The 14333-nt window shown below is 35.2% G+C and overlaps 1 protein-coding gene and 1 pseudogene across 2 annotated transcripts; both read right to left on the reverse strand.

Annotated features, from left to right (window-relative positions):
- Positions 1-2015: 2015 nt before the first annotated feature.
- Positions 2016-4579, reverse strand: LOC104750663 (adenylate isopentenyltransferase 1, chloroplastic pseudogene; annotated as a pseudogene). The gene has a single exon (XR_015583824.1). The product of XR_015583824.1 is annotated as an adenylate isopentenyltransferase 1, chloroplastic pseudogene (transcript).
- A 4480-nt stretch (positions 4580-9059) lies between these two features.
- LOC104753685 (putative xyloglucan galactosyltransferase GT17) lies at positions 9060-12780 on the reverse strand. Its single transcript, XM_087493087.1, has 2 exons — positions 9932-12780; positions 9060-9600 (listed from the first exon to the last, which is right to left on the reverse strand). Exons 1-2 carry the CDS (start codon positions 10891-10893, stop codon positions 9189-9191), a joined length of 1374 nt encoding a protein of 457 aa, XP_087349213.1. The 5' UTR covers positions 10894-12780; the 3' UTR covers positions 9060-9188.
- Positions 12781-14333: the final 1553 nt, after the last annotated feature.

A 14333-nucleotide genomic window follows, 5' to 3' on the forward strand; every position in this document is an offset into this window, starting at 1 on the left:
CACTACGGACAATACACAATCTAACATCCAATTATACATGAGAGGAGGAATCTATGAGTTAGCTAGGTACATATGTATATATCATTCCTTAGATTGGAATGAAAGAAATAATTGTATACAAAAGCCTTTGTTGACTAGACCTATATCAATGGTGAAAAAGTTTTGATAGCAACACCTGCAGCTGCAGTCTAGAGTTTACGTGCCAATATTATTGTCTTTGGTCTCTCTGATCAAGTACTGTTACAAATTATGACACCTTTATGAAATTGCAAAGAACAATGGTGACTTGGTGAGAACAACGAGAGAATAATAAATGAGTGATAGAGATCGATGGAAACATTATTGATATTTTACTTTGTATTGGAATGGTACGTACATTTACATATAACATTGACTATCCAAGTTTTGTTAAATTGTCCGACATATAACATTGACTATCCACATGACCATGTTTTTCTCGTAAAAGAATTTATTTTTCGTAACATTGACTAAACACACGATGCATTCGAACACAAAAGTATGACGAGTTTAAAGTTCTTGGTCCTAAACCACGTGTAGTATTCACGAACAATGATCTTTGTATTACAAAGTCTCTTCTCTATATCTTATTTTTTAGTTACGAATTGTTTAGACGTGGTGCATGCACTAAAAACTTAAGAATCAATATATATCTTGTGACGAGAGCTTATAGATCCATGGCTAACTAGATGTGGAACAAAATATCGTGTGGAAGTTGTATAAGAATCCATATCAGCTCGTTATGTCTGTTATAATGAAGACTTAATTGAACCTAAAATACTTTTAAAATAACTTGGACCAAAAAAAGAAGGCTTTAAAACTTTATAAGTCCAAACAAATCATTACAGAGATCATTGAAAAACTAGTCGAATAAAATCTATCTAAGATTGTCTTTTAAGATTTTGGAGGATTTCGTTTTGATTAAGTATTAGTTGTCATATCTGACTTCAACTAAGTTCGTGGGCTGTCTGAATCAGAAAACTCCTTGCGGCTCAGGTTGCAACATTCTGATATAATCCAAAAAGTAAACATAATACAAAAACAGACGAAACTTGGAAAAAAATAGCTCGACTTCCATACATTAACGATCAAGCATCATATGTACCGTTTATCCTACGTACGCAAGGTTTATGTAAGCTACATTTGATGATGACCTTCAGTCTACAAAATATTTTTATAATGACTAATTTTATGTTTAAGTTCTAGATTAAAACCGTTGTATCATTTCTTAATTTCATTTATATATAATGTAAGATTAAATTTGATCAAGTATGTGCTACCTTTTTTATATAGATACACAACATGTTATAAAATACCAATAAAAGATGTTTACTTAATGATTGTACAATTGCTACATATTACTCATGTTAGTTCTCTTTCGTACATATACTAAAAACTACATAAATACAGCGGAAATTGGCAAAACTAACTAAGAAAAAAACTAAAATTAAATAACTAACTACTCTAACCGTAAACCTAACATATTCTCTATATATTATACAATATATACCATTTTATCTTTCCTATATTCACTCTTATCACCATCATGCCCACCCCTTCTACTGCCTAACAATCATTTTCTACCACCATTACACTACTTCCGGTCGTCGGACCACTGTCGGAGCATCGCTGGAGCACCGTCATACCACTGCTGGAGCATTGCCGGACCACCGCCGGAACCTCGCCGGGACACCGTCGGAGCCTCGCCGGGCCACCGCTGGACTATCGCCGGACCACCATCTACCTCCATCGCCGTCCACTCCATCCACCACTACCCTAAACCACAAAACCTAAAATGGTAATTTCTCTTACCTCTGATCCTAATTCTCTAATTTTTTCAAATAACTGGTTATATTCTTTGTTAGTTTTTTTATTTGGATTACTCAGCAAAGTCACCTAAAATACAATAACAGCTCATATGGAAGATCAAGTTGAGTCAATATGAAAAACTTTTCTAATCGAAGTAACAACGAGAAATAATTGTAATCTTTAGACTAAAACACAAGATTGGTTAAGCTGGTTTGAGACTGATTGAGGTCCACAAACAATGACAATAACAAAAAAGGTATTTTTTGTTCTGACGCTAAATACAAACTCTCTCTCTCTCCATGCCGTTGCTTTCTTCTCTATACACAACATTTATGCATACTACTACAACAAACAAGAATCTCCTAATTTTCCTAAAGATCAAAAACTTTAATTCAAAATAATATACTTTTGAAAAAATGGTACACATTATAGAAAAAAACAACAAACCTTTTCTAGCTTTTTTTTTTCTTTGTTTTCCCATCAATTGAGGTTTTTAAATACCAAAAATGGCGGAGAAGGAGATCATATGTATCATGTTTTCCCAACAAAACAACAACAACAACAAAAATCTCTCTTTTTTTTTTGTCATTTTTTGCATTTAACTTTTTTATTACATGACCAAAAAAAATAGTTTCCAAAAATGAGCTGTAAAATGGCTGGCAAAAAAAAAAAAAAAAAAAAAACCTAATCTTCCACCAACAGCCGCTTCACAATCTTTACGCTTGGCTCCAACACTTGCTCTTCCCAAACCTCTCTCCACTTCTTCGTCTTCTTCTCCGACGACGTACTCATCTTCATAACCTCTTTAAACGACGCCGTTGCATCAACTCTTTGTATCTTCCATCCGGCGTCTTTTAGCATCTCAATCTTCTTTATCTGTCTCTTCGCTAACGTCCACGTGTTCCTTTTGATATCATCAACCGCCTTATCGTACGCCGCTTTTCTCAAAGCATCCCACTTTATCGTCCCCGCCGGTGGATACTCTTTGAAGTAACCGTCGAACTCCGGTACACCTATAGCTTTCCGAATCCCAAACCGGGGTTCTAAACCGGATTTAACCGGGTCGTAAAACCCGGATAGCTCTTCGAACATACCCGAATCCATCATCTCGTCGACCCGTTTGAGAAGATACTCGTAGAGCACAGTCTCCGACACGTCGACCCAGATGAAGCAACACTGGTAACGCAAATCTGAGGAGATTAGACCCGACCCGGATGAGAAAGGATCGATCTTTGGGTCGAACCGTTGAGATAAGAGTGCGTGGACGAATGAGTTAGATCCACCGGCGATGATCGGGAGCTTTTGACGAGATGTTATGTCTTCGACGGCGTTTGAAGCGGCGGAGCGGAAATCCGCGGCGGTGAGCTCGCCGTGTTCGGGGTTGAGGTAACCGAGGAGATGGTGAGGGACGCCGCGACGCTCTTGTAACGTAATCTGATTGGTTGTGATCTCTAAGCCTTCGTAGACTTGGATTTTGTCAGAGTTAATGATCTCTGAAGGGAAACGAGTGGCGAGATCGACGGAAAGTTTCGATTTTCCGGCGCCGGTTGCTCCTAAAATGACGACGACTTTGTCTTTTGGCCGTGAGTAGTAGTACTGATCCTCCATGCGTATGGATACTACTAAAGGTTGGTGTTTTTGTCTTCGTTTGGTGAAAGAGATGATGCGAGAAGAAGAAGAAGAAGAATGTGATGATGAGAAAGACGGCGGTGACGTTGTTCTCGTCGTGGTGGTGGTGATGAGACGATCGGAGATTGTTGTTTGGAGGAGGAAGTTGAGTTCTGTCATTAGCTAAACAACAACAACACGGAAAGAGACAAAACAAAAAAATAGTTTCGTACGGTTCTTTTTTTTTTTTGTTGTTGTTGTGTCTTTTGTAACGATGCACCACACTACTCTCTCTCTCTCTCTCTCTCTCTCTTGGGTTTTGGGGTAAGAGAGAGCTTCTTCACTTCAATGGAGTTGGCTGACCTGTAATGTATCACCACTACTTGTGGGTTTGGGAGAGGGTTTTAGAGGAGAAATAAATCGTGAAAAATTGAGATAGAAATTGTTGGAATAGCTTAGTTGCATGATTAAGAAAACAACAAAGAGAGAGTTTTTTTTTTTTTTTTTTTTTTCTGTCTATGATTTTTTAAAGAACCATTTGTTTAAAATCTATAGACGTGATGATATAACCTAGAGATTAACAAAGACATACCGATGAAATGAAAGAAAAAAAGAAAAGAAAAACATCACTGTTTTCAGGTTATATACAACCTTTGTTTTTTTCCTGACATTTTTAAGGAAAAAAATAAAAAGAAAAGAGAGTTTTGTTTTTGTTTTTGTTTTTGTTGGGTTTTCAATGTGTTTCCCATCATTATTATTTTTTGTAACACACAAATGTGTTTTTTTTTTATCATTGAAAAAAAGAAAGGACAAAAATAGATAGATCATCCAAATGGCAAAAGAAGGAATTATAGCTTTGGGTTTTTTTAAAAACACTGATGCCACGTGTTTTTGGAAGTGTGAGGACTAAGGAGAATGGGAGAGGAAAACAAGTGAAGAAGGGTGAGATAAAAGAGACGCGTGGGATGATTTATTGGGGTTATTGCGATTTGCGAGAACTACAAAAACATCACATGCTTCTCTTCTTGATTGTGATTTTTTTTTTCCTCGTTGTTTAAACTCTATATGCACATATAATAATCTTCATCTACTATTAACTTATAAGCAATCCTCTTTCTCTTTTCTCTAAATTGGAAGTGGATGTTGAGGTCCGGAATAGAGGGTTAAACGATCGTTTTTATGATGAAACATCTCTCGCATATTGCTCCCGGTGATTATGGCATTTACTCTTACTATCTCTGACTTTGGTTATATTTGATTTTTCTTACACCAAATGTATGTGTACGATTTGACGTACGAACACCAATATCTGTTTGTAACGAGTTTTAAAACATGTCATATGACTATTCAATCTAACTTGTGCTTAGTTCTTCTTCAAAAATGACATTGAAATTAAATTCACATTCGCATTAGATGGAAACCTCATCGTCTTATTCTAGAACGTTCTTATGTATATATATATGGTACTAGAAACTCGGTTTGATATAGAAAAACCGTGAATTTATTGCGCAGTTCATCAAATATACAATCTCTTTGAAGTTATTGAACCGTGCTATATATCAATCCACGATGATAAACAATCAACATGTGCATAGAGCATCCGGAATATGAACAACCTCGGACCCCGGGCCGTGCCTATGGGTAAAAAAAAAGGCATTTGCTTCCGGCCCCCAAAATATATAGTTTTTGTGTGTGTTTTTGGAATCTCAATTCTGAAAAATATGATGTATCATTATCGTTTGAAGAGTCTTTTTATTTCCTAAACAACCCATGTATGACTCATTTAAATATATTTATTTATAAAAATAGACAAAAAGGAAAACAAAACCTTAAATTGTGAAAGACCGAGTAAGGTCGTGAAACAGAAGGAAAAAAGATTAAGAGAAGTTGGTAAAATAGTTTATTGAGAAAGAAGAACGATTATGTTTAAGGTTTTTTTAGATATATTTTTTTTTCAAAAATTTATATTTTTGAATTTTTGATATTTATTTTATTATACTTTTGAATTTTAATATTTATTTATTTTTTCATAAAATATATTAAAAGAACCTTTAATGTTAAGTTCGCCTTAAGTCCCGATAGACCTGGGCACGGCACTGCTCGGACCTACCTAGCTTTATATGATGTGTGTGATTTGAAGTTATATCGTTAAAAAACACTTGAATACTGCATGTTGTTGTATTCTTCCTACGTACTACACAATTCATCTTTTCACAATTTTTATTTATCTCCTCGGACAAAAATCTGACTAGTCCACTTTTAAGAATGCGTAATGCACATTTGTTTCTTTTCTTGATAATGACGTACGTACCACACATTTGAACGGCCTCTTTCTGCGAAATTCGTTATTAAGCTTATTCTATGCAACGAAGACATAACCGATGAGAATAATCTATACGTGCTTACGTTGAAGCAAGATGGTTCCTTTTGGTTTTTGGTCGTAGGCTATGATGTTGATGTATGCTATCGTCTACCTAGCTACTCCTTGTGGATTAAGTATTAAATATATTATTTTTTAAAATTTTTAAGTATTTAATCAATTGTATACCAATGTTTACGCAAAGTCAATGGCTTCTCTAATCCAATACGAGAGAAATTATAATATTTCTTAATGCTAATCAGGTTTTCCTATCCATTTATTTAACTAACTAAAACTTTCCCTTTCACCCACATTATCATCAATTATAATCAGATATATAACCGACACTAAATACAACTACACTAAGATTCAAAATGTTTTCTAGTTAGATGATATGAAATAATGGTCCAAACTCCAAACAGGGTCTTCTTCATGTAACAGATTCAAATGGATACATAAATTACAATATGTAAATGTATTATGTGAGAGATTTTACTCTATGGTTAAAATATAGACATGAGGGTTATATTTGTATGCACACATGCGTGTCTAGATCCACACGGGTTTTTTTTATTGATGGTCATATGTGAATCATATGAGATTTGAAAAAGAAAAAAAAAACTATGAAAGGACATACGTACGTACTATATATATATGGATATGCACGTATCAAAAATTCTTTTGAACAAGATTCAATTATAATGTAAATGACATAAAAAATAATGATAATATTTTCTCTTAAAGAAACTCTTCCGCTGTTGGATTATAATAGAATTTTTATTAATTATTAGAGACTAATGGTGAGAAATTAATTATCAGAAAGAATCCTTATAATTAGAAAACTTGAGAAATAGACGACAAAGAAAAAATTAGACAAAGGGTCCACTTGGCTTCTGCACAACTCAACGGTTCATTCATCATCCGGACCTGTATTGTATCTGTATCTAATTAATGTTAAACCTGTTGCTCTAATCATGATCCAACAAGTGCCGTAGGTCTTGTCTCTTATGGAAAATAGATTAATTTAGTCCTTAACTTCGTTTTAATATAATAATTAAAGGATAATAATAGTTAAAACACTATACGTCCAAAAAAAGTATTCCGCTAGAACTGAACTTATAGTATAATCATTACGTATATTAAATAATAGTCAGCCAACTGATACAACTCGAATTATATAAAACTGAATGGTATATAGCTGACTTTAATTTCCAAGTCAAAAAGGGGGAACGAATTAAATTGGTCTAAATAAAAGTAGTAGTCAAGTTTATTTTTTCGGCAAGTTAGACAAAAAAAACTCTCACTACAATTTATCACACGCACACACACGTTTTTGTCAAATAATGAATCACATATATGTTAAAAATTATTTACAAATAAATTGAATTTCTAGACATTCATTTAGTACCCTTTTAAAAAAAAAAGACTAGCTAAAAATTTTAATGTGATCAAAAATTCTCTTCCCGAACTATGCATGCACCACAATATATGCATAAACAATGAATTGCTTAGTGAAATGGTCATCCACAATATGAGCATGAACGATAAATATTGGTAGAACATCTTAAGTTAAGAGTTAAGACTTTGTCGGGGGACACAATCACCCCATTCCAACCCCTATGTTGACCAAACTGGTTGAAGTCGATTAACATATTGCCTCATCGTCCGTAATTTACAACTCAACATAAAAGACATCAAATTAATTACATTCGATCCAATACGTGATATGCACTTCACCTATACATATACGTCGATCTTTTGTGGTGATATGATGAAACCAAGTTAAACTCAAACTTGACAATAATTAAGTGGTATCCCAAAATATTAATCCAGTTTAGTTTACTGAAAATAGCATGACGACTATATTTTTGAACTCTACCAAACCTTTGTTGCACGCTGAAATAAACGACAAGGTGCTTCAATATAGATAATACGATATTGTACCATCTATATACGACATGCTGCCATGTAGATGTAGTATAAATTAAGTCGAATGGAACGATATGTCGGGTTTTGTAATTTATTAAAGCTGAGAACGAGGTTTAGGTACCTAGTCGTGACGTAACAAATATATGAGACAAAACAAAAATGTTGTAAAAAAACGAAACTCAAATTATATATTCTTCAAATGTTTACAAGGGAAACACAACATTATGATGATGTCCATTAAATTGTAAAATTTATATAATTTTTTTATACAAACATAGTTTAAACTTCTCTGCAATTTGAGCATCCACATGCTGCCATGCTCTGCCTCTCCACACGCTTGTCCCTAAACAAACTGTATTGAGACTCAAACAAAAAAGTACAGCGTAGTTTTAATTAATCATTTTCCTATTTAATTATTTTTTCAACTCAAGTAAAAGCACCATATATTCTCATATAGCTCTCGTTGAATTTTGGATGAAAACTATACGAATTTTAATAGAAAATACTGCTATAAAATCACTTATGAATTGGCTGCAAATATCTGAAAATTACATTATATTGGCTGTATTAATCCCAGTTATTTGATTATGTTGTTAACAAATGTCAATGATTTCATATGACAAATATCAATCAAAATTCAACATCAAAATTCTTATAATTTTAATATTTTGAAAAGAAAACAATTTTCATAGCACTGAGGTATTTATTAAAATATTAGTTTTGAATATATAAATTACTAAAAAACAAATTAAGGGCATTAATTATAATATGTACTTGCAAAGTGTTATTTAATTATAGATTAGTACTATATTTTTTTGTTGTTGTTGTCAAACAGATTAGTACTATATTATAAAAAAAGTTAGGCTTTCTTGGTCCAAATAGTCCATGCATTTTTATGTAGAACTGTAGAAGGCCCAAGTACATACTTATATTATATATATAAGATAGTCAAGAAAAGATAACTTTTTATTCTAAATTGGGCTTGAGCCCTCTAAAGTAGTCATGGGCTATTTTTCTGGCGAATTATCCAAAAGTTATACAATCTCAAGTAATTGTAATTGTAGTAGTCTCAATAGTCACTTTCCTCTTTAATGTTTTTGTTAACTGTGGATGCGATGTGAGTTGGCTACGATGACCAAACGTGTCCAAAAATCGCTTTTGTAACTTGCGATGTGATAAGAGATATCGAGGAGCAAGTTCATAAGGTCGTCAGTTGTTGAATCAAATACATAACGGAATGTTTTAAATCATAGACAAGTGCATAATTGTGAATTGTCTAAGTTATTGCCAATGTTGATACTTCATGGAGCAGCAGATAAAGTCACAGATCCCACAGTGCAGCAGAAAGGTGATGTAGATAAAAATATAATCACCAACAATAGTTGCTTGGCGTGATTCCTGGCTACTACAATTCTTTATTCTTTGGGATTAATTACATCTGAAAATACACAAGGGTATATATGGCTTAGAATGAAACGATAACCTTGGCCCTTGCTTGTTTAGCTAGTGCCTCTAAAGCTACATCAACCGCATCTGGCAAATCATAGTTCGTAGCGTTTGGGTGCGCATAAGTCAGTCTCGGGATCAAATAGATGACTGTATCCCTCATTTGAACGACCTCACTCTCCGAGATCCTCAAGAGCTCTTGTTCTATTTGAGTGCTGTTCTTTTCGTCCATGAACACTGAGTAACTTCTTTTATCGTCCGGAAGATACCACAAGTACTGTGTATACATCGTGTGGGGTGAAAAAAATACGGGTATGCACCCAGCTAATATCGCATCAAATGTTGATCTGCGCGTGAATGAGTCCCCTGGTGCTTGTAGGCAAAACCGTGACCGAGCCATTACTCCTAATACCGTCATTGGGTCGTGGCACCTAGATTGACCAAATAATCAAGATTAAAATATTGAAGACAACAAAAAATGGAGACACAAAGCACTCAAAATACAGTTCAACAACCAAGTCCCCTAGTTGAATTATTGTTACAACTCTTAGTCAAATAAGTTGAGAGAGTGTTAACCAATGAAAATGTAAATGTAATAAAGTTACCAAATGTGGCACTAGTTGTCAATAAAAGCTAAATACTGTCTAATTATTATGGACCCCCCCCCCCCCCCCCCCCCCATATGAAAATTGTGGTCGCTGTATTAAATAATACCCTAAATGCGAAAACGTATTAAAAAAAGGAGTAAAGAGAAGAAAAAACCTGGACCCTCCATTTTCACACTTGAGAAGCTCACAATGGCTTGACTTGGCGCATTGTCTGATCAGCTCGTCTCTAATGGCGGCTTTCTCCAACCCTTTCCTCGGCCCACCGACAAAACTAAACAAGTTTGGTCTCTCGACTCTTCTCATCTTGTTTTGCCACGTCACCATCTCTGCTGACGTGTATGGATGAAAATAAGAAGGATACGGTATACCAAAGTGATTGTCACCTTTCCAAGGCTGCCTCTCCACGGTCAGCACCGACATGTTCATGACACGTGGCATTTGCATGAGGATGTTTGCTCCAAAGTCAGTGTCAGAGGAGCGCATGAAATCCCAAGCTGTCCTCCCTATGGCCAAGAAATGATCACGGCCGTTACTTCTCCTCCACCACCGTTGATCACTAATGTAGTCGACTAATCTGACGGCTAGCTCGTCGCGTTTGGTCAGGTTCTGTTCTCGGAACACGCTTGAAGCGTAGAGGCCACCGTAGAAAGGGACGTAGAAGATGTCCGCATTGTGTGGATTCCGCGTGCGGCACGGGTGGTTCTCCACACGCGCGTGAAAGATCATCTCGGCTATGAACTGGTGCGTAGCGAACCACGACGTTCTTCCGCTGCGGTGGAGAGGCTGGCCGAGGCCGTTGTTGGACACATGTGGACACATGTTGGTGTAGATGTTCAAGTGCCGGCAGTTTTGGAGGAGGCCGATGTTGAACTCATTGGGAAGATCGTAGACGTAGACGGTGAAATTGTGGTGGCACGTGCGTGGGAGTGAGGCTGTGAACTCTGTTGGGAAGGGGAAATGGAGAATTAGGAAGAGGAAACAAACGGAGCAGAAGAGAAGCAGAGTGAGAATTATCAACTTAATGGTTTCTTTGTTTTTTGGGTATTTCTCTTTCTCTTTGTCCTTCTTCTCCAGCCAGAGATCGATTTTGACTTGTCTCGACTTAGTATAAGTCATTGTAAATGGAGAGAGAGAGAGAGAAAGCTGAAGTGAGATATTTAAAGAAAGAGTGTTATTAATTACCTTTACTTTGACGGTGGGTGGAACATGAAACCCGGGACTTTGTTGTTCTTATGTGTTTTATATTCAAATTTTGTATGGATTATGTAAGAACAATCCATTTGTAAACTCTCACTGTTTTGTTTATTTGAAAATTTATCTTCCGAAGTATATTTAATCATAATGAATAGAAGAAAGTTATATTCCAGTATATATTTTTTTCTTTTTTAAAAGTTGTTTGAAAATGCTTTTTGTTCTATCTTTAGATTAAATTTGTCGGTAACAACTTGTGTTGGTGAATGGTGATGGAGAAGTCTCATACCCAGAATTTGGTTTTAACCTTTGTTGATAACCATTGTTAAGAGATGTGTTATATTATATGCCTGCTCCAATGAAATAAAGTTTTAAGAACTTATAAGCAGTCTGTTCTGGTTGCATGGGGCTCTTTAAACCACTTACTGTTTCCTCTGATCGTCTTTAGTTTCATGTCCAAGTTACACTTTACATTAGCCACTGCTTACTTTTAACTGCAAATTGATGTTTTTTTTTCGGCTCAAATCAAAAAGTTAGCAAATATATACTTTTAGGCTAGCTACTCATGATCACAACATCGATCTCCAGCAAGATTTCAATGGGTCTTGCTTTAATTGTTTAGAGCATTTTATTGGTAGGTTTGTATTTTTACATATTTTAGTATTAAAGGTATACTTTTATAAAATAAAAACTTTTTGTTAATTAAAATTGTACTCTTCCAATCGTAAACTCTTGTAAATGAGGTTCTTACTTTTGAAAAAAAAAATTAAATGTTTAAACAATAAAAAATTTATTATTGTATTTCATGAACTTTTAAAAGATACTAATTCCACTGTCTGCAACTTTTTTTTCATCTGCAAAATATTGTCAACTGCAGCAATAAGAATTGCAAAGAAGAAGGATAGAAAGAGACAAAGTGAGATGAGAAAGTACCCAATTTGATAGTATCAGAAGAGGATTTTTCCAGGGACTCGTCTTCTTTGCTTCCTGATGTGTATGTATTTTATAGGTTTTAACCATAGGTTTTAGGTTTGTTTTGAGTCTTTTATTGAGTCAAAGTGTGCTTTTAAAGTCTTTTTAGTCTTCTATGAGTTTGTACAGGTTCTAGGTTGCTTTTGAAGGAAACTGAGTGTTTTGGGGATGAAAGCATACATTTGGAGCTAAATTGGTTGAAGACCGATCGGACAAGCTAGCAGATGGAGCAAACACAGAAAAAGCATCCTAGATCGGCTGATCCACATTCGGATCGACCGATCCCGAACCCGAAACAACTTTTCCTTTTTCGTTTTAAACCGATTTTTAGGGTTTTAGTTTACTATTTAAGCACGAGGCTCGACCTCTAGAAAGCAAAACCTTATTTCTACGTCGCTTTTGAGAATTGTAAACTTTGGGAGAAGATCTCTAATCCTTCTTGACACTTTGGAGAAGATTTCTAAACCCTCTTTATTTCTTTTGCAGTTTAATTATGTCTTCTTCATCTTTGATTTGTTGTTTCTATTTATCCATGTCTGAGTAGTTTCTCTATTGAGTTTTGGGTTTCAAAGGGGTTTATGATTCTCTAACGATGGTGATCTAGATTTGGGGTTGATCTATTTTGTTCTTCATCTATTGTTGTTCTTAAAGCCTAAACTAGATTAGCTACCTAGTTTATGATCATAGGTTAAATTCATCGAGGGCACCAAAAATGTTGTTGAGTTGCTAGAAAAGAACATAGGTGAGCAAGGTGGACCTTAGCCAACAGAAGTTGAAGTTGAGGCACCTTGTGAACAGATCAAACCTAAACTTTTATTGCTTGCTTGGTTTGCTAGATCCAAACGACGGTTTAGGGTTTAGTGAATACATTGCATAGATAGTTAATGTTGCGGAAGCAAGTTAGCTTTACAACCATGATTTGAGTTCTAGAACGGTGCTTAACGCATCCCCATCTAATCATCCTAGTCCGAGATAATATTCCCCATAGATTCCCTGCACCCAATATTTTCTTTCTGAATTAAAAGCAACTAATTTGTTTTCCTTTTTTGATTTGTTACTATATTCACAAATTTCTTTTTTTGTTTTAGTTATATTAATCTTCACAATTTCATAGTTTATTGTTTGGTCTCTGTGGATTCGATCCTGAAGTGTTACGACGACACCACTAGATCGTGGTTGAGTGCACATTGGGTATTAATTGACATGTTGATCAATTTGGCGCCGTTGCCGGAGACCAAAACGTTGCCTTTGAAATTTTAGAATTGAGTATAGTCTAAGATTTTTTTTTGTTTTTACTAATTTTATTATTTTCTCTTTTTTGTAGATTTAAAAAAAAAATGGAAAATGTTTTTGGGTTCATGGATTACGATGACTGGCCACACGAAGAGGAGACCATATTTGATGAAGACATTCTAGATGAGCTTTATGTGGAGCCACCGTTTGATGAGAGTGTTCTTACACCAAATCAAAAAGTTAGGTTGGATGAACTTTCCATGGAGCATCCAACAATGACAAGGAGGAACTTAGCAGCAATGATCCTGTTGAATGTCATCTCACATCGAGCAGTACTTGAAGGGAGGGAGCCCACGTTCATAGAGGTTAGGGAAGCTCATGCTTGTGAAAAGGTAATATATTGGGTTCCACCAAGCCAAATAGAAGGTACATTCGTTTCCACCCTTGAAATTCATGATTTTGAGGATATTCACATGCCATGCATTGAAGAGGTGACTTCTAGTTTGGATACTCCATTGCTCATTGATGAATGCTATGATTTGATATGTGAGTCTCAAGGTCTAGACATTTTAAGATCAGAAAAACTTGCTAGGGATTATCATGAAATATGTTTTGATATTGAATATCATTGTGCTTTGAGTGTTCATGATCTCGAGTTTGAGTTTTCAATGCCTAATGTATCTAGCTCTCTTCTTGAAGAATCTTACCTAGGGTGTGTTCTTGATATTGATACAATTCTGCATGAAACAAAAGACAATGAGGTTGATTATATGAATGAGGATATTGTGTTTTATGAAATTAATGGTGATGAAGTTGATTATTTTGTGAAAACCTCGTTTCAACCTGAAATTGACTTTATTTTCCTATTAAATGCATTTGATCCTCATGAGCATCCAACCAACAAGGAATATTTAAAAGTATATGCTACATTTGTAGTAAACTTCCTTGATGTGGATTTTATCGTTTTGCCATGGATAATTGTGTGTTACTGGACACATATTGTTTACTGCACTAACAAGAGAAGGACTAAAGGTCCATTGACTCAGCCTTTTGATACTCATGATTAACATTTTGTGTTGAGCGGTCAAGCTATAGACCTTAACCAAGCGCTTATGGGAGGCAACCCATGGGTTTTGTGCTCGCTTAGCCTTTAATTTTTG

The sequence above is a fragment of the Camelina sativa genome, chromosome 16, assembly GCF_030686135.1.
Source record: "Camelina sativa cultivar CO46 ecotype springtype chromosome 16, ASM3068613v1".
Lineage (NCBI taxonomy): Eukaryota > Viridiplantae > Streptophyta > Magnoliopsida > Brassicales > Brassicaceae > Camelina > Camelina sativa.